The following is a 21,400-nucleotide window of genomic DNA, read 5'->3' on the forward strand; positions in this document are numbered from 1 at the left end:
CTAAGCCCCCAACAGATCAATCTGACCAATCATTCTTTCTCGTCAGCCCTTCTTGTCATTTTCAGTCGCGATAGTGGTTGATTGATCATAGGCCGCGACGGCCAGGTCTGCCGTTGACGTGGTTATGACTTAACATTCACCTCACGACCGCATCCTCACCGGTCTTACCGTCGAGCCGTCTAGGCCTATCGTTCTATAATAACCCGCACTGGACCCCAGAAATCGATTTCTGGTTCTGCTATAATAGTTAACACACCATGCGTTTCTCTAGGACTCTTCAGTGTATGGATTTACCTCATTATACTAACGTTCTTACCAACCACCTCGTCTGCCCCCTAAGTTAAAAAAAAAAAAGAAAAAGAAAAGAGAAGAGCACAACCCTCCCACTATATGCACTCAATTATATACCTTATCTAACCAAATGGCCTTATGATCGGACACTAACACTGCCGACTAGCGTCGTCTCACTCCCACCCGAGTCCAGATGGTGAGCTGATTGCTACATTGCTACCGTCCACCGTCGTTGTACGGCTCATCAAATCCCTGGAGATCTGCCGAACCATGAAATTACCACCAGATCTCACCAGCGGTGTGACGACTTTTATCTGGTCGCCTTCTTCTACGAGAATCCTGGTTGCTATTCCCGATCAAGTACATGTCTTCGCAGCGAGAGCAGGCGACTTTCATGCAGTTATTAGGATTCCGTCTTCGGCCACCAAATCTACATTCATCGACTTTGGGCCAACCGACCATGAGGTTTGCCTCTGGTCACCTTTTGGCATCAAGCTAACTCTTGCCAATCTCAAATGCTCAAAAGCGGTAGAAATTGCTAACCCCAAATTCTACAATGCTACTTCTGCGACAAGAGGATGTTCCTTTCGGCCGAATACGCACCACCTTGCGTTGCTTACAAGGTCTTCTGGCAAAGACATGATTAGCATTCATTCTCCTGATACTAGAGTGATTGAGCGGTCCTGGTACCCGGATACTGTCGATGCCCAAGGACTAGCCTGGACCCCAGATGGACGTTGGCTAGTGGTGTGGGAATCATCTTCCCAAGCTCCCAGGGTACTTTTCTACACTTCTGATGGTCACATCTTCAAGGATTGGTGTGGTCCCCCCCCTCATGCGTCTGACGACATGAATCTTAAGTATGGTACGGGCGTTAGAGCAGTCACCCTGAGCCCAGATGGTCGACTTGCCGCAGTCACTAACGGCTCTACCTGCATATGCATCCTAAATATGCCGTCCATGGTCGAGACAATGCGGCTCCATCACCCCCAAGTCGCCCAGCCTAAAGATACATTGCAAGTAAGTAAGCCCCCCTCCATTCTGGCCTCTGGGCATGCCTCGTTGACTATGAAGATTTGGCAAGAACAAAATACTCTCCCCAATACTGGATCGTTTTCGTTGCCGGCATTTGTCAAAGCTACCCAAGCGGTGACCCCACAGTGGACAGGCACGAACAACTTCCAAGAATCCACATCCGGCTGTAACCTTGCCAAATTCGATTGTTCTTCGTCTCTCCTGGCCACGAGACTAGAAGACGCGCCAGGAACGATCTGGATCTGGGATATCCCTAGTTCCGATCTTCGGGCTGTGCTTATGTACCATGCCAATGTGACAAAATTAGAATGGCACCCTTCGCAGCCGGAACAGCTCCTCGTGAGGTGTGAGGGTGGCAATTATGCTAGTCTGGTGTTCGCTTGGGATCCCTTAAGCCACGGTCCGCATTCCATTGATATGGCTCACCGATTCCCAGGGACCGTTAGCGGTAAAACGCATGCCACATGGTTGAAGGCGACGACAGAATCTGCAGCATTCTTTTTCACAGACAACGCAACTTGCATGGTTGCTTCACTTGCAGATTCAGATGGGGAAATCCTCCCTTGGCAAGATGAATCTGCGCCCCCAAGCCCCGTCAGCAATGAGAGTAACATAGACATGCGGCCATCAAGACACGCGTCGCTTTCGGATTTTGGGGACAGCATTGCCATTGACGTGGATGACGACTATACGGGCGAATTGGATGACACATTTGAATTCAGGAAGTTCGTCGGCCATTAAATTGGCATAGATTCTATCATATCTCAAACGAGATATCACATCGGGTACCCGGCGCTATGGAATTATAGCCATTAGCTTAATCCCGGAGGCATGGCCAACTTTTCCGAGAGTAAAAATGGCCTCCCAGTCATCAAAGTGTTGCAGGGTACACGCAGACCTCTCACTGTCTGAGCGACGATCATCTCGATCTCCAGGGCTACCATGTCATAAAAGTGCTAATTGAGGAGCATTCCTGGAACTACACACCATACCTAGGTACCCAACAGTTATGGTTTCAATCGGTGACAGCGCTACTGTCTACCGAGCCGATCTGGTGAGTTGGTTGGCCGAAGAGTGAGTCTAATGGTGGTTAATATACCTAAGTATACAACGACACCATTGCTGCAGCATCCATGCACAAAAACATTCTCGGAAGAGTTTAATCTGCTGCGAATCGTATACCAACAGCAGGCCATTGATCCTAGGCAAATCTTCACGTTTTCAGATCCATTCGCCATGTACTAATACTCGCACCGCAGCCCGACGCTAATACCATTGTACCTCGGGAGAATTTATTGGCAACCATTGAAAGAGTGGCTAGTCAGCTACACTGCCATCCAAAACGCCACCTACAGGGTTTACACCCTTGTCTGCAGATCCCGAGCTCTCCCACTTGGTACTTGGTTGGAAAATTTCGAAGCTAGAATTCGAAGTTACCTAGAAGCTACACAGGCAAACACCTTCTTCGATCTCGACCATCGTTTCGCCCCCACAACGAGGAGGCTCGGGATTTCTATTGCGAGTTGTTACCAGGTTCACGGAATCGAATAAGGACTTAGAACCATCGACTTACTCCACTATAGGCTATCCGGGTAGCTTACGATCTAAGCACTACTCTCAATACATCAAACCCCGACTTAGTTGTGCTCTTCTCGCTCAGCGGTCGTCTTCTTAGGGATATACTGTGACTCACTCTCTCACCGAGTAACAAATATACGTTGGGGCATTGGCCATCTGTCTGCCTAGCCCTTTCGCCGGCTTGGGATGTTGTTCCCCGCCCAGACACCAGGAGAATACACTTTACAATGCTGTCACTTGTGACAAGCTTTAGCAACCTACGGCTTCTGGCCTGCTCTGTACCTACCTATGCAGAAAGTGGATCGGCTTCCCTAATTAGATCTTGGACGATAAAGCTAGTATATTCACGACCCAGATATACCTCTACAGAAATGCATATTGTCCTCTCTCAGATCCCCGTCCAATCAATGATCAATGGCCTGCCTAGGTGCTCGACACGGCACAGATGCCTAGAGAGGCATGTTGCATAGATCTAATCTTGAAATATATCCTCCCTCAGTCCTCAAGTTCTTGTGTAACTAATGGATGTGTTCTTCCTGGTAGAAATAACAGGCCTCGCCATGACCGTATACTCTTAATCATAGACATCCTTCGTGCAACATATAAAGAGCCCCATCGGGTCTTTCCTCTGCTGTACTCGTTTCACACGATTCTCTCAAGGGTGCACCCTGCCAAACAATCCCGAGTAAACATTGATAGCTGCAGCTATCCGTTCACGATGTCCTCGGATACATTTTCTCACCAAGTCCCCATCAACGGAACTATTCAGACAGCAGTCGCACCGGGGAATCAGACGAATATGTACTACATTTTGGTCTCAAATGTGAGCTTGATATAGATTAACCTGGGATCGTGCGACCCTCCGCTTTGGAAAGATCGTTCATACTGACAAGATACCTGTTCAAGTTGCCCTGGCAAACATCTTGGCAACAATTAAAAGACCATGTACGGGCCGTGTGTATGGTCGATCGAGTCGAAGTGTTCAACGAGAGTACATCTGGCTGGGTATCGGTCAGAGGCCAAGAGAACTACGACGCAGCTCTCCGTATGATAGTTCCCGGGAATTACTTGGGTGCGGAAATTCTGACTGAAAATAATACATAGGCCTGCTCAACGGGGGCGTCTTCAACGGGCGAGCCCTTTGTGCGGACGGCAAAAACGCTACGGAGAGCATAATGATCAGGGAAACAGTAGACTCCCCTGTAAATGGGAGTTCTGTGTCAAGAACTTTACAATCACCGAGATTTCAATCCCCTCCATCAACACAATATTCAGCTAGCACACCGCCATTAATGTCACCACTTGCCACGGGATACGGAGAGGTAAGTTTGAGAGCCCAAAATTAGGACCGTATATTATTTTTAACTACTAACTTTGTGAAGTGGACTACTCCTGGGACCCCTTCTACGTATGGGGCTACTTCAACGGAATATCCACCTTACACCATGTCGGTTCCTACACCATATGATTACAATGAGACAACCGGCTACTACGCCTACGACGCTTCAAATAGTGGCTACATAGACCAATCAGCTATGGTTTCGTCCCCTACGATGGTACAATATCCTTTTGAAGCAAGCTACCCGCAGCAATATCAGATGAGTGAGTACCAAAGCAATGACTACAGCACGTACAGCAGCATGCCAACCTCAGCTTCCATGCCAAGTGACTCATCCACAGGCATGGTTCCTACAAGGCAACGCAAGATCATTGTAAAACAGCTCCAGCCTTGGGCCACTTTCAACCAGGTACAAGATCTCATCCGAAAGAAAGCCGGATCCGATGCTGATAAAGTTCAGCATATTGATCTACCACTAACGGACGGTCAAGAATCAAATAGAGGTTATGCCCTCGTCACATTTCAAAGCGAGGAAGTGGCCAACAAGCTAATTCGACGGCTTAATGGTCACAAGTACGACGGACGGGAACTGAAAGTGGATTACACTAAAGAGGGCGTATCGGAAAATGAGATCTCTCGCCCCCGCACCTCTGGACATAAAGAGCGGCGAGAAGACCGAGAGAAAAAGGAAAAGAAGGAGAATTCCCGAGGGTCTGGTTCTCATGACAAGAAGAGCAAATCTCATAAATCGAGCGTTGTCATCGCAGACGGTTCTTCGCCTACCTTAAAGAAATCGGACACGAAGGATAAATCAAGCAAACGACATTAGGATAACAATGCCTATGCAAGTCTAGCAGCAGAACCCGCAATGGGAAAAAAAAATGCTGGTCATTGGCTAAGCCACGCTTCCTTATTCTCTGGGGAAAGGCAGTCTATGGATGTTCGTTGTTGGCACTCTCTTTTTTCCTTCTTCCTTCACTTACTACCGAGTGGAAATGGCGGTTTACTACTACTGTGATACACTGGATGGCTCAACTGTCGTTACCGCAATGTACCTGCGCAACTGTATATGTTCATATGAAATCAGTCCACCATTTAGCCATACGTGATAGTAAATCTCGAGATCGTCGTATCGATTTCCCAAGTACCTCTGACGCACTCTAGAGGGCGTTCCTTTGCCACGTCACGGTTGGAGATTGCACTATACTATTTCCAGACATTAAGACATAATCTTCCTCATATCCGTAGAGCCTCACAGGGACCGTGCCCGACGCAATCATCCACGTCATCCATAACGGAAAGGGGCGAGATAGATGGAAAGCAAAATGCTTGCCTTTGGTATAGCTACCCCCATCAATGCCTCGGACAATTAGAATATGCGCTCACGCTTCTACGACGTGAGCTGTCATTTTGTGTCCTCTCCCCCTTATGAAACGTAGTCCAAATTCTATTGACCGTTTGCTCGTGAGGTTACCTTCCTTCAAACATGCATATGCAGCCCAGGCCGCAGCTATGTATATGCACGCGCTTGAGACAGTCTTCATAACCTACCCCCTTTTCATATTCCATGTTCATGTCATACCTTACTTGTTTATCCCGTTCCGTCGTTGATTTGCGGCGCCGTGTGTTACACGGCATCTACACATGCAGATGTCCCTAGCCGGCGGACGGATCTCAGTTCCCCAGCCCCCTCAACTTGCTCCCCTTTCGCACCCCCACGCCATCTTCATCGCTTACATCGACTGGTCAATCATAGATCCGACGGGGGCCTCTCCTATGCGACCTACGTGCGCTGCATAATCGGCCACTAAAGTAAGGCAAATGAAACTACTGCGACGGCAGTGGTGTTCCGGCCAGCCCCAATTAGTGTGGACTCTGTTCGACCGGCCTTTCGCGATCATGTATCTGATCTCTTTCTTATCTCGGTTGAGTATTCCGATCGATCGAATGCTTACAGAATGGAACCGAAACTCGTGGGATGCCCTGGGGTATCTGCTGAAGTGTAAAGGTCATCATACATAAGTGGCATATCGTCTTGGCTAGTAAGCACCTGAAAAGGTGCACTGTTCCCCTGACTAAGTACCGTATGTGCGATCCGTACCCCCCGAGAACGTAAGTAAATAACATAATATAGACATGCAGGACGGAACTGGCCGCGGATCGGGGGTAGGTACATATCTCGGCCGTCCCCTACGCCGGTTCATTACATCAACTCGGACTTGACTCCGTGGATGAAACTATTGGCCTAACATCGTCGCAAACAGGCACGCGTAAGTCCTCGGCTTATGGCGGAAAAGGCACTTGCTGTAGAAATTGCGCTGTGGCGTTGTGGCTCAAACACTACAGCTAACTAGGGGTAAGGGGGCGGTTATATTTGTCTTATTAGGAAACGTGACGACGACGATTCATGCAATTACTAATCCTAGTATTAATCTTGGCAGCGTACCTAGTTTATTTTGCTTATTGCTTTTCCCGTCCGGTTTCCCCAATTTATTCCATTTGTCGACATGGTTCTTCATGAAAGAGTATAGGATCCAACTGGATGGTAAAGGATGCGGGTTAAATGTAGTCATCCGTTCTCAAGGGTCCGGCACAGGGTCGAGTCCTCCTGTATGATTCTAGTCGTAAATGCTACGCTGCACGACATTAAATACCGAGGCGGATAGCTTATTATATTACCTCCAGCCCTGTAATTAATGAAGCTGACCGGTCAGCTCGTGTTATACGGCGTTCTTTTGACTTCTCAATACGGCAGGCAGCATAAACAAGATAAGACCTCACCCTACCAAATATAGGGAAGTATAGCTCGTCATCTCTAAACTGTGCGACAGGGCCCCTTCTTTTTATTCTTTTTCTCACTCTATCTTAATCAAAGGAGCTGGCTGGAGAAAAGAAAATTGCACTTTTAGAAGGAATATGACAAGTCATCCTGCACGAACGGAGGGAGCGCCCGCCGTACGCCCGTAGAGAACATGGTCAGGCAATTATCCATGGGTTCTATAGCGCCTTCCTCCCGTGTGCCGAAGCCCGACTGAGTGTTTACCAACCGGCTTCGTTCAGACGAACGACGCACTGACTCAATGACCCCTATTCACTCTAAGATTTGGGAAATACCGGTCTTTTATTATTAAGACCCCCCTTCGGAGTCGTATGATAGGGTTAGGTGCACTACGTTAAGCTACTTTCTTTATTCTAGATCTCATCTATCTAGGAAGAATGTCTCCAGCGAAGCTATCTACTAGGTACCTCCTCAAGCCCCAGCAAGCCACATAAAAATACCCCCCATCTTGAGTCAGCACGAGATCCTGCACTTTCCATGCATACTAGAGATCAAAGAGACATGTGCCAGTCATGATCATACCATTTTCATGCGCTTATTCCCAGATCGTTGACCGGTGAGGAACGTGATATGATGGTATCTGCTGTTCAGTTTACTGATATTACGGCAGGATCAGATGAGAACAGAGAAAGAGACAATTAAGCTATATTTAGCGGTATTTACCGTGCGTTAGGTAATTAGGATAGTCCCTTGACTGGTATCCTCCAACCTTCCAAGTATGGTGGTGTCAACCACCATGTCAACCACCATCACCACAATACGTCCCATATTCCCCGAAGAATAAAAAAAATTCCATACGAGCGAAATAGATTCAGCGATATCGCACTCAGTATACAATGTCGAATTAGAGTTCTGACATAGTCGAAGTAGTCACCAACATGATCTCATTGGATAGATCATGAATGGAACCCTGATGAGCCCCTGTCATCCTCGGCGGATAAATCTACAGCTCTGGACATGGATAAATCTGCGTTCCAATCTTCACTACTTTATGGTACCAGGAGAGGGTCTATTAGTTAATATAGAGCGTTGGGGTAATCTCGTTATTTCCCAGCAAATGGTAAGTAAATATAGTTTGTCTCGCGATGTTGTAATGAGGCCACCCTGGCCTGCCATTTCGGTAGTGGTTTGGCGGCGAAGAACGGCAGGCAAAAGTCGTCGCTTCCAACGTCATAGTAGAAAAGGAGCATCAAGCAAAGCTAGAATAGAGAATCCACAAGCGGAGGTAGTTAGCTCAGGTTTACTACCATTTAATTAAAAAACATTATACTGTAAAAGCGACGACGCAAGCTTCAAAATCAACACTACGAGAAAAACGATGAGAACCACATTATTCCACACACTTTTCTTATTCTCGTCGATCGGCATATCTCAAGCCCTATTGCTATTAGCTCGTAATAGTATTATCGGCGCCACAGCAGACGAAGATGATGCCCTCACCACACAAGCCGTATCCGGCAACTCAGACTGCGCTGCGGCTTCGGCAGAAACATCATTTTCCCTAAGTTTTATCAGCTACGGGAACTACACCTCGATACCGGGGGAAGGCGAAGACGACCTCTCGCCACCGCAGTTAGTATCGATGTCGTTTGCCGTGTCGAACGCGGCTAACGGCGTGTACACCATCTGCGCCTTCCCGCTCGGACATCTAACCGTTCCGTCCGACGGCTCGGGTGCTCCCGCCACGTGGGTTGATAATTCCGCGTGGCAGGCGTGCGCCGACCGCAAGGACTCGGACGGAAAGCACCGCTTTACTATTGCAACCGGAGCTGCGTTCGCGCTTTCCGATCGGTATATTTCGGTTAACCAGACTTGGTTCTGCCATGATGATGCTGGGCGTTTGTAAGTCAGCGATTCTTTTCCAGGTTGCTTACTATCATGATCCTCCTTTCTCTTTTCGTACTTTATTTTGTATTGTTTAAGTTCTGTTCCATTCCATTTCGGCGGAGGTCCGTAATACGTATGGCAAGAAATGGGGCAGAGTTGCGCCTGGATGTGCTACGTTCTTCGCCATTGTCCCCATGTCGCCCCTAACGTATTCTAGGGTCGCATATACTGGTATCGCGAACGCGACGCTGAATCTAACTTGCGCCGACGGTGGTGAGGTGGGAGGTTACCATGTCGAAAACTGTACTTCGCTCGATGTGTCGCTCCCGGTGACGTTACTCTGAGGGTTCACGTCGTTGGTGATGTTTCGCATCGTATTTAAGTGATTAAGGGGGATAATCGGTCAAAAGTGTACCTATATTTAGGTCCGCAGTAATCATAATAGTAGCTTCCTTGCCTCGTTTAATGTTGGTCAAGATCTTCTCCTACCCCCTGAACTGTCAACACTAAGCTAGTGACAGGCTGTGGTGGCACCTAGCGAGTATTAATAAACGAAATCTGCGTATACATTATTTTAATGGGAGCCATGTTTTAAATTTAATTCTAGGTTGTAATACTAGGCTTAGAGCCTGTCTCAATTATAGGATCTATAAAACATATCTAAGTAAGCAGCTATACCCCTTTTTCAACACTATTAGTCTCGGCATTATCAAGTATCAATATGTAGTGCTCCGTTACAAGGTTGCCAGCTTCTGAATGCCTGTCCATTGTAAACGCCTTCCCATCTCAGCCCCCCTCGCCCGAAGCGTCGTGGTTACCTAGGTATTTACCCTAATATCTATACATCTGATTATTAGGTCTTTCGCTAACTCCATGAGAGGCTTCGAGCTCCACGATCCCTCTATCGGAGCTAGGGGGTGCTGTGCAGTATTTACAGTACGGGTCCGTCTGTACCTTGCCAGGTGTAACACTGTGCCCTCGTCTCCACGATCGAATCAGGCAGAAGGCTATGATGCCCAGTAGGATGACTCCCAAACCAACACCACAACCTATACCAGCCCGGGCTCCAGCCGACAGGCTTTGGCTTTGTTGGGAGTCTGACCGTGGTATTGTCACTACGGGAAGCGATGCCGTACTACTTGCGCTTGTCGCTGTCCGCTCGGTATTGGAAGTACTGGAGATATCAGAGGACTGATAATTAAGTTGGAATAATGGAGCAAGGGCTGTGAAGGTCGATGCATATTTGACGGAGCCGGTGATGTTCGCAACGAAAGGTATCGTCAAGTATTGGAAACTAGCGGTAACTCCACTCTCACAGGTCGCGGTTGGGATCGAGGTTGAGGTATATTCTGTGACGCAAGTATTGCCAAATATGCCCCGAGAACAGGCGTAACCTCTTCTACCATTAGCACGCGGTTCCCACGGTGGTATAATTAACACATACGATGGGCAACACCCGACAACAGTTTCTGATGCTCCAGGGTGGAACCAGAAGTCAAAGTTCCCCGTCTGCGACAGGTCATTGTATGTGCAAGCAGTCGAATATCCATGTGGACAGACTACCCCTGGGGAATATATACCCCATGCGCCGAGAATTAGACTCAGCGGAGTGTATGCGTCTGCAGTCCTTGATGGCCAACATGTTGGTTGATCATGAACTGTAGAGCCATTTGAACATGTCTGAGCTAGCCAGCCAAAATCACATTGACTGCAACTGGCGATAGCGACGGTGCAGCCAGGTGGTGGTGTCCACTGAAGTATCAACGATTAACAAATTTCCACTCAACCGCGGTCTATAATAATCGATCTGGCGAGAGGACAGATAGGGTTATAATAAGGGCAGTAAATAGTTGTTTCATACTCACAGTCGTTGTCAGTGGTCCCAAAATCACCGAAGTACCTGTGCCTGTAGCCATGGTGTTGATATTAGGGTATAAAAGGGGCGATGATGGCTTCAATATAAGGACGATGGCAAAAATAACCAGATAGCAAGAGGGAAAATATATCTTAACTTGCAATGGCGCTGGTCCACCCCAACTCCTATCCTATTATGTAGACACCTATAACATAATCAACCGTCTTTTAGCAAAGGATTCTGAGCTGTCCATGTTGAGGATTTGGAGGGGCTCGGCCAAGGCGATCGAGCTACACCGGAAAAAGACATTTATTTATTTATGTCGGACAACGTCCTACGTGGTAATTTCTGTTACGGTCCAGCCGTAGTCTATGCAGTGCTCTAGGCGCCAATCTAAAGTGTTTGTCTTGCGATTAGTGTCGAGGATTCTCAAATATTATAGTCCCCTAGGAAAGTCTTAGCTAGACGTAGGATAATAGACAGAGGAGGACATCAGCCTTTGTTATTATAGTCTTTAAATCTGAAAATACCTATGGTTTAATGGATGAAGTAATGCGATCTATGGGTTGATCTGCTCATCTCGATCATCGCCCATCAGCTTAGCAGTTTACGCCCTGTTTCACTTTTGTGGCGTACGCTACTCTTCCTCGAGGAGTTGCAGATATAATATTTTAGCGTTCGGACTCGCTTGCTGCCGTCGCGAGGAGTTAATAAACCCTGTCGCGACAAGAAAAAGTGCGGGTTTGTAGACGACCCCAACCTCTTCTCAGTGAATCTGGATTGTTGAACCTAGCGGCCTCATGCTCGGTTTGTGGCTGGCTGGTCATAGGTGGGCGTTTCAAGCGGCCTCTTTGCTTACAGTATCAGAGAAGTAGGGCTCGGCCTTGCTCTTAACAACTCAATTGATCCTACTTTGTTTCTTGGTTTGATACTGCTGTTAAGATCTGGCACGTCTAAATAAATGATGAAAGAGTTGGGAATGCGTGCAGCGTATTAGAGTAAAGAAAGAACTAATACGTCAGGAGTTGTGTAGTCACACATTATATACATAAGTATTGATAGGGAGGTATTTTGTTTAGCATATTATCATAACGAGGCTGTTTGCCTCATTTATTACATAATGTGACCGACCGCCTTCCCGACGTGAGGCGCGACTTCTACTTTACATCGCGTGGTTAAGGGTCTAATTCTGCATAGACGGGTACGGTACTTCCTAGGTCATCTTTAAGACTAACTCAATTGTCGGGGAAGGTGGCTCTTGAAAGGTTATCCGCCTACAACAAAATAAATTTCACCCTTGTGTGTGCAGTCTATTATTGATTTCCTCGACGCCTATAACACCAAAATATTCCGAATCCACAACGTACTAGATCGCGGTCGCAGGCGTAGTTAATCTCACCATGTCTACCGTCACAGCGACGGCGCTTCAGAGTGCCTTTCCTCCCATAATTCCCCTTTCGTTCAACTCGAACCAGCCGAACACGATACGACTATATCCCCTCTCCAACTACACATTCGGCGTTAAAGAGACCCAGCCGGAGGAGGATCCGTCAGTAATCGCCCGTCTGAAGCGACTGGAGGAACACTACAATGCCCATGGCATGCGCCGCACCTGCGAAGGCATCCTAGTTTGCCACGAGCACAACCACCCTCACATCCTCATGCTGCAAATAGCGAACGCTTTCTTCAAGCTACCAGGCGATTACCTTAGACCCGAGGACGACGAGGTCGAAGGCTTCAAGGCACGACTGGACGAGCGCTTGGCACCTGTAGGCAAGCTCGGCGAGGGCGAGGAGCCTGGCAATTGGCAAGTTGGCGACTGTCTCGCGCAGTGGTGGAGACCCAACTTCGAGACCTTCATGTACCCCTTCATCCCCGCCCACGTCACACGACCGAAGGAATGCAAGAAGCTCTACTTCATTCAATTACCTCACAGTAGTACGTTATACCTTTTTATTTCTTAATATTTCTATGTACAGGCCGCTAACCCTAACATTTAATAGAGGTCCTATCCGTGCCGAAGAATATGAAGCTATTGGCCGTACCTCTATTCGAGCTCTACGATAACACTGCTCGATATGGACCCCAGCTCTCCGCGATACCCCACCTTCTTAGCCGATACAACTTCGAGTTTGTTAACGAGAATGGCGAGATTGTGGCTGCTACCCCGGGCTCGGGACCGGAGGACTTCAATCTCAAGACTAAGGTCCTTGCTGGAGGTGATGAAGACATGAACGATGTCAAGGATGAGAATGGCACATCATAGTTATAAGCTGATTAGCTTGTGGTGGGAATCGGCTGATATAGAGTAGCCAGAGGGTTATGGCTGCCACTGGAAGAGTCATTCACCCCAACGGGGTCTCTACGAAAGACGAAGGCTAGTAAAATTACGACGCCCAGAATAGTTACTTTGCGCATTCTCTCATATTAAGGCTAAGCTACGGAAGGCGTCTGGCGTCAGGAGCATATCATGGCCCTGGATGTGATAACCGTCCGATTTGGGGCTCACATGAGCTAGGCAAAAATAAAATAAAATATGACATTTAAGCCCAGAGTTTTTATCATGTGTCATGCCTTCTCGCCTTGGATGGTCGCTACTACTCGTCTCGTGTGCCTCATTTGTCGAAATTCTAGGTACCAGATTCCTTGCCATGTCCCCGTTGCCTTGTATGGGTTTAGTATGTTTGACTATCAGACGTGTGAAGCAAATAACCTACCAGCTTTCCGTCTTTTATAGGAATCGTAACGCTTGCGCCGATTAACGCAGACTTGATATGCGCCTTACCCTTTCGTCAGCTCACAATTCACCTACCCAAGCTATAATGTAGCTATTTATGATCTTACCGGCATATCATCGCTTCCCTCAGCAGAATGCCTATATAAATCTTCACCCTTAGGACCTGCCTCTGGGGCTATACGATCCAGCGCATCGCTCATATCCGCGCGCACGTCATCGTCCCAGTTCTCGTTTAAGCTCAGCGCACAGCTCGTGTGTTGGACGAACAGGTTGAGCAATCCAACTTTGTATTGACTTATCTCGGGGACTGAGTTTACGATGTGATCGGTGATGAGGTAGGACCCGCGCGATTTCGGGGGGAGTGTGAATTGCTTCTGAAACCACGACATGGTCGGTACTGAGGTCGATGGTGGGGTTGTGGTAGCGGTTGGCTCACGACGGTCGGAAGTTTGGCTGTGAGGGAAGAAGATTGTGAAGGGGAGGGTGAATACGTAGTGGAACGCTCCAGGGAAGAAGGCTAATAACAGGACAAAGAGTAGGATGATAGATAGAGAGTTGTGCGAAAAAGTGGTGGCAGAGGTGGATGACGGCATAGCGATGTTTTGGAGGTTGCATGGAATTTGGTGGACTTGCAGCTTTGGTGGGGTCCCCTGTCTCTCCCAATGCTTCCCACTATATATACTTGTTATGCAAATCTTTAAGTTACAAGTATAAATCCGTTATGTATATCCTACTCGATATATCTATAATACGATTACTAAAGCCCAACCATTGAACAAGGAGCGAAATAAATGAGTATAATGTCTTCGTTTTGACATTTACTAATATCTTCTCCATATAGCCATGTCTAGGTATTTAATCATCAATCAAAATAATATGTACACAGCTGGATTGGCTCCTTGTTTAGGTATGACCAAGTATAGTTCGGGTTTGTATTCCACGAGTTCAGAGCCAATTCATAATATGCTTCCACCGAGTAAAGAATCGTGCTTATGCGAGGGGGTAGGAAGTCTCTGGGAGTGATTCTAGGTGTTCTCTGTGATGTTCGTGTGCCTAGGAATATTCGTTAGTTATTGCCTCATTATAACTATTTCTACCAAAGGGAAATCGTGATTTGCCCGTCATGACAGGATTGGACTCACAAATGGGAGGCCGCAGTAGCCGCAAACAGCAATTTCTGGTTTATCTGTGTTGATGAAGATTCTGGGATGTCCAGCCGGGCCACCTCCTCCATCGCATGCCACCACCTTGTCGTGAGTCCATCGAACCGGTTGTCTGTGGATCAGCTCGATGGCTGCTTTAGATTGAGGCTAGATTGCCATTAGTTATGAGCCGTATAGTATATAACCATGTGTATAAGTCGCTCGTGCTATCTTACTTGAAGGGCGAAATCGGTCTGTTCGAATCTCGGGCCTGTCATCGCTGCCGCTCTCGGTTTCTGACTCCTCGACCAGATTTCCTTTCGGTTCGGCGCTTGTTTCAAGCCCCTCTCTTCATTCTCTACCACTCCTAGTGAGTCCTCTTCGCTCTTGGTCTCCGGCGTAGTTTCGGATTTGACGGCGATGGTGTTGGTGGTGTCGAATCGGTGCGCCGAAGCGACGAAAGTTCGCTGTGCTGCGCATACCCGCTGGGGGATCTGCAGCGATTTTCGGACGGTCAATCGCGAAAGCATTGTGTTGTGTTGTTGTCATCAATTGAGAGAAATGATGTATGAAATATTGGATTCAAATGATTTGAGGTTGATGAGCAGCTGGCAATTACAAGCTCCGGGATTGGGCAGAGCATAAAGCTCGGACCATGTGAGGGAAGGCACCAATTGAAAAACAATTTCAGCGTGCAACTGCAACGGTCCAGGGCCTTACTGCTAGAGATTGTACCTAAAAGATAGGCGCTTAGGTACCTACCTGGCAGCCTGGGTAGACAGTCCCGCCTATTTTTATTTTTTTTTTCTTTACTCTAATCCAAAATTTACATCAACATTCTTTTCTTGCGACACCAAACATCCCCGCGCGCATTCACATATGTGATAGTAGCCAACAATCTGTAGTGCTGCGATATAGGGCATAATACCAAGCCGGCCTGGCTATTAATTCCGGACTACGAACATTAGCTCTCCTTGGAAGTTCGCAAAATTAATACACAATGGCGACGCCAACACCCCCGAAAAGCATGTCGTCAAGGCTACTGACTATGAAATTCATGCAAAGAGCAGCTGTCACACCTTCATCATCTCCCACCACGCCGAATTCAGACGAACAACCTTCGAAACGACGAAAAGTGTCCAGAGTCCTCAAACATGATGGTCGAGACCTCATTGCGCAAATAGATCAGACTGCGGTACGAGCGGCTATTGCTGAAGAGGAAAGGAAACGTCAAGAGGCATTGATACAACATGCCTCTGAACTGGGAGATGCGCGCTGGGTACTAGATATACCAAACGGGGCTACCGGTTCCAGTCGTAAAATCCAAACACCTCTGAATGTGGTTCAAGTTGGCTTTGCTCAGATTGATTCCCCAGACCCCTCCGATGCTACAGGTCTTGATACCGAATCAACTGACGCCTCGCACCTCAGAACTCCTGTGGTTAGACGATACAATATGGACAAGAAACAGGCAAGTAATATCACTCTACTCCCCCCACACACTATTAAAAGTATTCATTTTTCTATCGTGCAGGAGGCTAACTCGAGGATAGACCCCCAAGGATAGCGATTCCGAAAGTGATGATTCCAACTCTGACTCTGATTCTGACACGTCTTCCCAAGAAAATGGCCCCGGTCGGCAGTCATTTGATCAAAAATCAGGTTCACGATCGGATTCATCTCGGCCAACTGTACAGAATAAGCGAGGTGCTGAACGAACCAAGGCCAAACAGTTTTCTGAGAAGCGCAGAAAGAAGGATGTTAACCTGAATAACAATAGAACACCAACTGGTGGTCTGTTATCGATCTCAGGCGGTGGTACACCCGCTCGGCAACCCATGAATTTCACCTGCCATCGTTGTGGTAAGCCTGGACACAAGATTGCGGAGTGTAAGATGACTCCCAAACGTACGACACGTTGAATGATATTGTAAAATGCACCTGGTTGCAAGTCTCACTCGACAGGATAGTATGTTGCTAAAATAGTTCCTAGAACATAATCGCGTTATATGACTGAGGCGGGTAATGACGTCGAAGCACATGACTGCCATTCGTCCATTGCCATGCGACCCCATTCGCCAAACTTTCAGAGTTGAACTGAGCTGTCTTTTAGCCATGGGCCTTCCATTACATAGGTAATATATCACAAGTGCAAACAATACATAATAGCCCAATCCCATTCTATTCATATTTTCGTTTCCCCTCTTGAAGTCTATAAGATGTACTATATTCATTTCTGCCCAAGACGGGCTTCATACTTGGATGGAAATGGGGGATTGTATGCACGTACCCGTTGGTGCCTACATGCATACCTGAGTGGATATGTTCTTCGAAGCAAATGCGATAGCGGGACGGCCCTCAATTCCCTAGTAAAAAGGTCTGCAAGATTGGCCTGTCTGGGATTCACGGCATACCGGTCTATAAGGCGATCACGGCGCAGTCACTATACCTGGGGTTTCGGCTTTTGCTCCGGTCACCGGTCACAACCGCTTAGGTCCGATCTAACCGGTCAGCGTCACTCATCCCCTCGCATTTAGTCGTGATCCGCTTCTTATTCATGATTGTGGCGGTTGTCGAACCATAACACTATCGATCATCGTAACATCGACACGACGATATGCGTTCCCAGGTTAAGAGATCTCGAATCATGTCGTGGAACATCAGTATACACATCAGGTTATTGGATACGCGTCGCATACTAGCTCGATAGCCACATCATATGTGTTATGCGCTAATACAAGGAATCACGTCCAATGGGAGATGCATACTGCGGTAGATATCAGGGGCAACGATACGCGGAAAATTTCCATCCGACCCGATAATAGTTCCGTTCTATGGGGACCAACATATTGAAACGTGTCAACGGGTTGCTGTTGCGCTCTCATACAGCATTTCTGTAACGGCGCGAGCGCTGCTTTGGGTCGTGACGCTCGGTGAGGACGTGCAATTGCAGGGTATCCTCCTAATCAACCTCAAAGCCAATATGGTTCTTGGCTATTGGATATCTTCCCATCTTCTTACCACCCAGCCAATACAACCACTGGACGAGTGGATAGCGAGGCGAGCAACTGAGGTCCAAGCGGTCTGTGTGCCGACAAGGTATACGGCATTCTATGATGTACATCTCCCGCCTCTCACACACATCCATGGAAATTGATATTCTAGGGCTGCACATGAGTTTGGAAACGGAATAGAACAAGTCTTAGCGTATATGTCAAATTTAACTCCCCGAAAGCCGTGCGGTTCGCGAGGTGTACGATGGTCAGCCAACAGGTTTGCTAAACCAATATCATTATGAGTCAAGATTCTCTGAGATTAGCCTGTCCGCGTGATTATGTCTATGTAAGTAGGCGTATGGATCCCAAGTCACGCTATTCTCCAATCTCCACATTATGCTGTCCGATAGTGTATAGGCCGTTCATATTTGAGACCCTTCAACAATAAGAAACTTCGCATGAATACTCAGATTGACTACGACTTACACTAGTTGGGCTGAGAGCCAAGGATTTTGGACCAACCGGAAATATTTGACTGTACCCGAGCCCGTAGATTTGCGGGCGATCCATGTAGAAACGTGGAGGATGGGTTGTCAATCTTTAATGGCACCCTGCTTAGTTTCTTCCTAATTGGAAACTTACTCGTCCCTTTTCGACTATACCTTGCAAGGTGAAGAAGACGGGAGCTATAACCCTATGCAGTTAAAATTTCCAGGACTCTTCCATCCTAACAACTGCGCAGCGGCCTTATTCCGTCTTATAGGTACAGCGAGGCTACCGAAGGGAATGTGAAACAATACATTGATATTGGAGGATGGTCTAAGGGTCAAAGTTATCGCGGCCCGGGGCTTGAAAGTCGCTTGGATTTACTCTCCCAAGTTCTCACGTATACTCACCGCATATGATACCGAGGGAGAGCCTAGGTTTTACAAGAGGAAGACCTAGACTCAAGCGGGCCGTCTTAAATATTCTCAAAGTTCCACAATTACCTCAACCTTTTTCTGACCCGCTTCAGCTGCCGGCATAGAGACATCTTGCTTGTGCTTATGTACATGAAAACCAGGCTGTCAACCTTGTCGACATACGTATAGAGTCTCACCTTGGCCGCCAGGCAATGGTGCCCCTGCCGTCCTATTATGTGATTAGGTTGGGATGTCATAGTAGAGCCTAATATGATGCAGCACAAACTGCCAAACCCGGCTCTCTCGCGTCTGGAGTGCAGCGGGAGTCGCCTAGAGTTGATGTTGGGAGGTGCGGTGGAAGCGATACCCCAATAACTCATAACATAATTTGTACTCGCAAGGTGTGTTGTATGCTTAGATTAGTGTAGGGTACGTGTGTATTATGAAGAGTCAATAGTTCGTGACCTAAGGGTAGACTTATCTTGACCGAGAAAAGATCATCGTGGACACACATGCCAGACCTAACTAGTTCTAGACAAAGCTGTCTTGTAAAATACGATATTTCTCCCCACACATTTAGTTATTACGGGCGAGGCCCAACTTGGCTGGACTTGGCCGGACCTGAACTGTATGCAAGCCTTCTATCAGTTCCTTGATACTTGTATGAGGGATATCGAAGGGAATAGAACTCATAGGGATCGCCGAATTTGATTGGTACCTATGTTAGAATTTATAATCTGTATAAATGAGCTTATATCAGACTCGGTCATCGGCCGCAAGGGTACTCAAGTTGAGCGGATTTTTAGTATTTTTCCTGAATACTATTCGTCGAGGCTTTTTTAAGGATACCCGCGTTCAGTTGAATTCTGAGACCTTCTGATGAAATAAAATTTTTTTTTCTAGGCGATGGCGGAAGGACGGGCTCCAAGACGCAAGTTACCGTTCACCGCGTTTCCGATGAAACCCCCGGTCGCCACCCAGTTAATTGCTATCTCTGTCTGTAATCTTGTAAGTTCGGGATATAATACTGTAAGCCTTCTTTTTAAAAATTTAAAATTTTATCGAATGGATCCAGTTACATTTAAGATTCTTGTCTGGATTGGTTCGATGTCGCCCTCATCCCGGAAAAGCGTGTGATTTAACTAATAAACTTGGTACGGAACTAAGTTGGTACCGGTAGTCGGCAAATTCTTATTAATATACCAAACCCTTATACCTCATAGTATGGTCCTTCCGTCTTCATCATGTATATGTACCTCCAACATCTTTACATGCATTAAAACATACAGATACGTACATGTACCTAGAGTACAGGCGTCTGCTGTATGTACCATAAATCATGATATAATGAAGGAACGACCTTGGAAAGCCTAATCCTTACCTATTACGACATATATGTACATTTTTGTAGGGTACGTGCGTCAAGTAACTTTTTACCTGCATCGCATACGTATGGATTTGATGTATGTACCTAGGTGTATGCATAAATGGGGTCTTAGTATACATGTATTCCTCCCTCATACCTAACCCGCGCCCGCGCCCGCACCAAAGAACCTACCTGTGCGGCCAGCCGGCTCCATTCCCCCACATTCCTTGTCTCTCATCCCATCCATCCTCTTTCACCACACCCACCACCACCACCACCACTTAATCCCTAATTACATACTATATGTAGACATTGATCGAAAACCCTTGATATATACATGTGTCACAATTCTTATTCTATTCGACTTCCCTCTCCTCCTCCCTGGTATTCGCAAAGTACCTTACCTTATCTATCCTAGGGGTTCGGTTCATGGATGGTGAGTACCTAGGGAAAATGCATACCTGCCTTACCTTAACCTAGTAAGACATTAGTTTGCTTATTTAGTGACTTTCCCAGGTATATCCATTATATATATGTGTTCCGTGGATACATACGGTATACATATCCTACCTACATAGGCATATATCTCATACTTTAGGTATCTATCTATCAATTTATCTACATAAGCACATATATTCCGTGTATGAGTGAGTTCGCTCCCAATTCGGTGGTTCTCTTCCGTTGCGGCTACTGCACCTCACTCAGAAAATTTTCCATAACCCGTCTTCAGGGTTCCGATAATCTATCGAAGCCGGCCCTAACGATTTTTTTGCTTCCTTGAAGACGCAGCAGTAATGAAACCCTGTTAATTCCATAACAAACGCCGTCTGCAAGGCGTACGTCACCGGCTTCGGATTCAGATCATCATCCGCTCCTCCAGATCCAGACAGAAACTCGGACTTGTTAAACTCCTTAGACACCGCAATTCACCTAGGTGCGTTTAGTGCTTTTTAAGTGTGTTTGCGGTTGAGATTCTGGGTGTGTTGCGTGCGTGCGTGCGTTGGGTACCTATACCTATACACACATACGTATACATACGCACATATACACATACATACACATAACGTACGTACCTTTACCCAATTCCTATTCCCTATCCCCCCTGGGTCTTCCGCAAAGGTTTACCCACACTCACGGCGTCTGCGCTTATCCTCGTCCTGCTTTCCAATAATTCAGGCCTCATAACTGGCCGCTTCTCGCGTCACCTGGTCAAGCCGTCTGCAGAAGCAAGCCGCGGGAGAGAGTAGGCACACGCGCATATTATTATACCTTGTGCTATACTTTTGCTTATACTAAACACAATTATTATTGTCATTATTATGAAATTTCATCAAGCGGACTTTCTAATTGCGGCCCGATCATAGGACCCTAGCCACCTTCGTCGTTATCAATTCTACCGTACGGTACGGGCCAGTTCCCCCTAGTCAGTTCAGTTTGCGAGCCCAGAGCCCAGCATCCAGTGTGTAAGTCAAGTCAAGTCAAGTCAGTCAGTC

The 21,400-nt window shown here is 47.1% G+C and overlaps 8 protein-coding genes across 8 annotated transcripts; 5 read left to right on the forward strand and 3 right to left on the reverse strand.

The window, feature by feature from the left end:
- Window positions 1–561: 561 nt before the first annotated feature.
- On the forward strand, window positions 562–2,067 carry F4822DRAFT_424161 (uncharacterized protein; the record flags this gene model as incomplete). The annotated part of the gene is made up of 1 exon (XM_051460094.1): window positions 562–2,067. One exon carries the CDS (start codon window positions 562–564, stop codon window positions 2,065–2,067), a length of 1,506 nt encoding a protein of 501 aa, XP_051319472.1.
- Window positions 2,068–3,622: 1,555 nt separating this feature from the next.
- Window positions 3,623–5,512, forward strand: F4822DRAFT_439650 (uncharacterized protein; the record flags this gene model as incomplete). The annotated part of the gene is made up of 4 exons (XM_051462659.1): window positions 3,623–3,727; window positions 3,811–3,949; window positions 4,009–4,226; window positions 4,287–5,512. The coding sequence occupies 4 exons, from the start codon at window positions 3,623–3,625 to the stop codon at window positions 5,070–5,072; spliced, it is 1,248 nt and encodes a 415-aa protein (XP_051319473.1). The 3' UTR covers window positions 5,073–5,512.
- A 2,888-nt stretch (window positions 5,513–8,400) lies between these two features.
- On the forward strand, window positions 8,401–9,253 carry F4822DRAFT_424163 (uncharacterized protein; the record flags this gene model as incomplete). The annotated part of the gene is made up of 2 exons (XM_051460095.1): window positions 8,401–8,924; window positions 9,127–9,253. 2 exons carry the CDS (start codon window positions 8,401–8,403, stop codon window positions 9,251–9,253), a joined length of 651 nt encoding a protein of 216 aa, XP_051319474.1.
- A 487-nt stretch (window positions 9,254–9,740) lies between these two features.
- On the reverse strand, window positions 9,741–10,825 carry F4822DRAFT_424164 (uncharacterized protein; the record flags this gene model as incomplete). Its single annotated transcript, XM_051460096.1, has 2 exons — window positions 9,741–10,661; window positions 10,775–10,825. 2 exons carry the CDS (start codon window positions 10,823–10,825, stop codon window positions 9,741–9,743), a joined length of 972 nt encoding a protein of 323 aa, XP_051319475.1.
- A 706-nt stretch (window positions 10,826–11,531) lies between these two features.
- F4822DRAFT_21446 (cleavage and polyadenylation specific factor 5) lies at window positions 11,532–13,108 on the forward strand. Its single transcript, XM_051453907.1, has 2 exons — window positions 11,532–12,702; window positions 12,768–13,108. Exons 1-2 carry the CDS (start codon window positions 12,165–12,167, stop codon window positions 13,028–13,030), a joined length of 801 nt encoding a protein of 266 aa, XP_051319476.1. The 5' UTR covers window positions 11,532–12,164; the 3' UTR covers window positions 13,031–13,108.
- Window positions 13,109–13,164: 56 nt separating this feature from the next.
- Window positions 13,165–14,292, reverse strand: F4822DRAFT_21453 (uncharacterized protein). The gene is made up of 3 exons (XM_051453909.1): window positions 13,609–14,292; window positions 13,482–13,544; window positions 13,165–13,428 (listed from the first exon to the last, which is right to left on the reverse strand). Exons 1-3 carry the CDS (start codon window positions 14,092–14,094, stop codon window positions 13,333–13,335), a joined length of 645 nt encoding a protein of 214 aa, XP_051319477.1. The 5' UTR covers window positions 14,095–14,292; the 3' UTR covers window positions 13,165–13,332.
- On the reverse strand, window positions 14,132–15,239 carry F4822DRAFT_385505 (zinc-finger domain-containing protein). The gene is made up of 3 exons (XM_051456640.1): window positions 14,880–15,239; window positions 14,644–14,811; window positions 14,132–14,554 (listed from the first exon to the last, which is right to left on the reverse strand). The coding sequence occupies exons 1-3, from the start codon at window positions 15,171–15,173 to the stop codon at window positions 14,492–14,494; spliced, it is 525 nt and encodes a 174-aa protein (XP_051319478.1). The 5' UTR covers window positions 15,174–15,239; the 3' UTR covers window positions 14,132–14,491.
- Window positions 15,240–15,390: 151 nt separating this feature from the next.
- Window positions 15,391–16,714, forward strand: F4822DRAFT_21505 (uncharacterized protein). The gene is made up of 2 exons (XM_051453917.1): window positions 15,391–16,114; window positions 16,197–16,714. The coding sequence occupies exons 1-2, from the start codon at window positions 15,644–15,646 to the stop codon at window positions 16,563–16,565; spliced, it is 840 nt and encodes a 279-aa protein (XP_051319479.1). The 5' UTR covers window positions 15,391–15,643; the 3' UTR covers window positions 16,566–16,714.
- Window positions 16,715–21,400: the final 4,686 nt, after the last annotated feature.

This window comes from Hypoxylon trugodes (genome assembly GCF_022578975.1).
Source record: "Hypoxylon trugodes strain CBS 135444 unplaced genomic scaffold F4822scaffold_1, whole genome shotgun sequence".
Classification (NCBI taxonomy): domain Eukaryota; kingdom Fungi; phylum Ascomycota; class Sordariomycetes; order Xylariales; family Hypoxylaceae; genus Hypoxylon; species Hypoxylon trugodes.

What these genes read in the sequence shown, in the direction of transcription:
- F4822DRAFT_21446 (XM_051453907.1), top strand. Translation starts at nt 12,165, where the DNA reads ATGTCTACCGTCACAGCGACGGCGCTTCAGAGTGCCTTTCCTCCCATA. An exon ending in CATTCAATTACCTCACAGTA is followed by an intron (nt 12,703 to 12,767) that starts GTACGTTATACC and finishes AACATTTAATAG; the next exon opens with AGGTCCTATCCGTGCCGAAG.
- F4822DRAFT_21505 (XM_051453917.1), top strand. Translation starts at nt 15,644, where the DNA reads ATGGCGACGCCAACACCCCCGAAAAGCATGTCGTCAAGGCTACTGACT. An exon ending in ACAATATGGACAAGAAACAG is followed by an intron (nt 16,115 to 16,196) that starts GCAAGTAATATC and finishes ACTCGAGGATAG; the next exon opens with ACCCCCAAGGATAGCGATTC.
- F4822DRAFT_21453 (XM_051453909.1), bottom strand. Translation starts at nt 14,094, where the DNA reads ATGCCGTCATCCACCTCTGCCACCACTTTTTCGCACAACTCTCTATCT. An exon ending in AGGGAAGCGATGATATGCCG is followed by an intron (nt 13,545 to 13,608) that starts GTAAGATCATAA and finishes CGAAAGGGTAAG; the next exon opens with GCGCATATCAAGTCTGCGTT. An exon ending in CTATAAAAGACGGAAAGCTG is followed by an intron (nt 13,429 to 13,481) that starts GTAGGTTATTTG and finishes AACCCATACAAG; the next exon opens with GCAACGGGGACATGGCAAGG.
- F4822DRAFT_385505 (XM_051456640.1), bottom strand. Translation starts at nt 15,173, where the DNA reads ATGCTTTCGCGATTGACCGTCCGAAAATCGCTGCAGATCCCCCAGCGG. An exon ending in AGACCGATTTCGCCCTTCAA is followed by an intron (nt 14,812 to 14,879) that starts GTAAGATAGCAC and finishes ATGGCAATCTAG; the next exon opens with CCTCAATCTAAAGCAGCCAT. An exon ending in GCTACTGCGGCCTCCCATTT is followed by an intron (nt 14,555 to 14,643) that starts GTGAGTCCAATC and finishes GAATATTCCTAG; the next exon opens with GCACACGAACATCACAGAGA.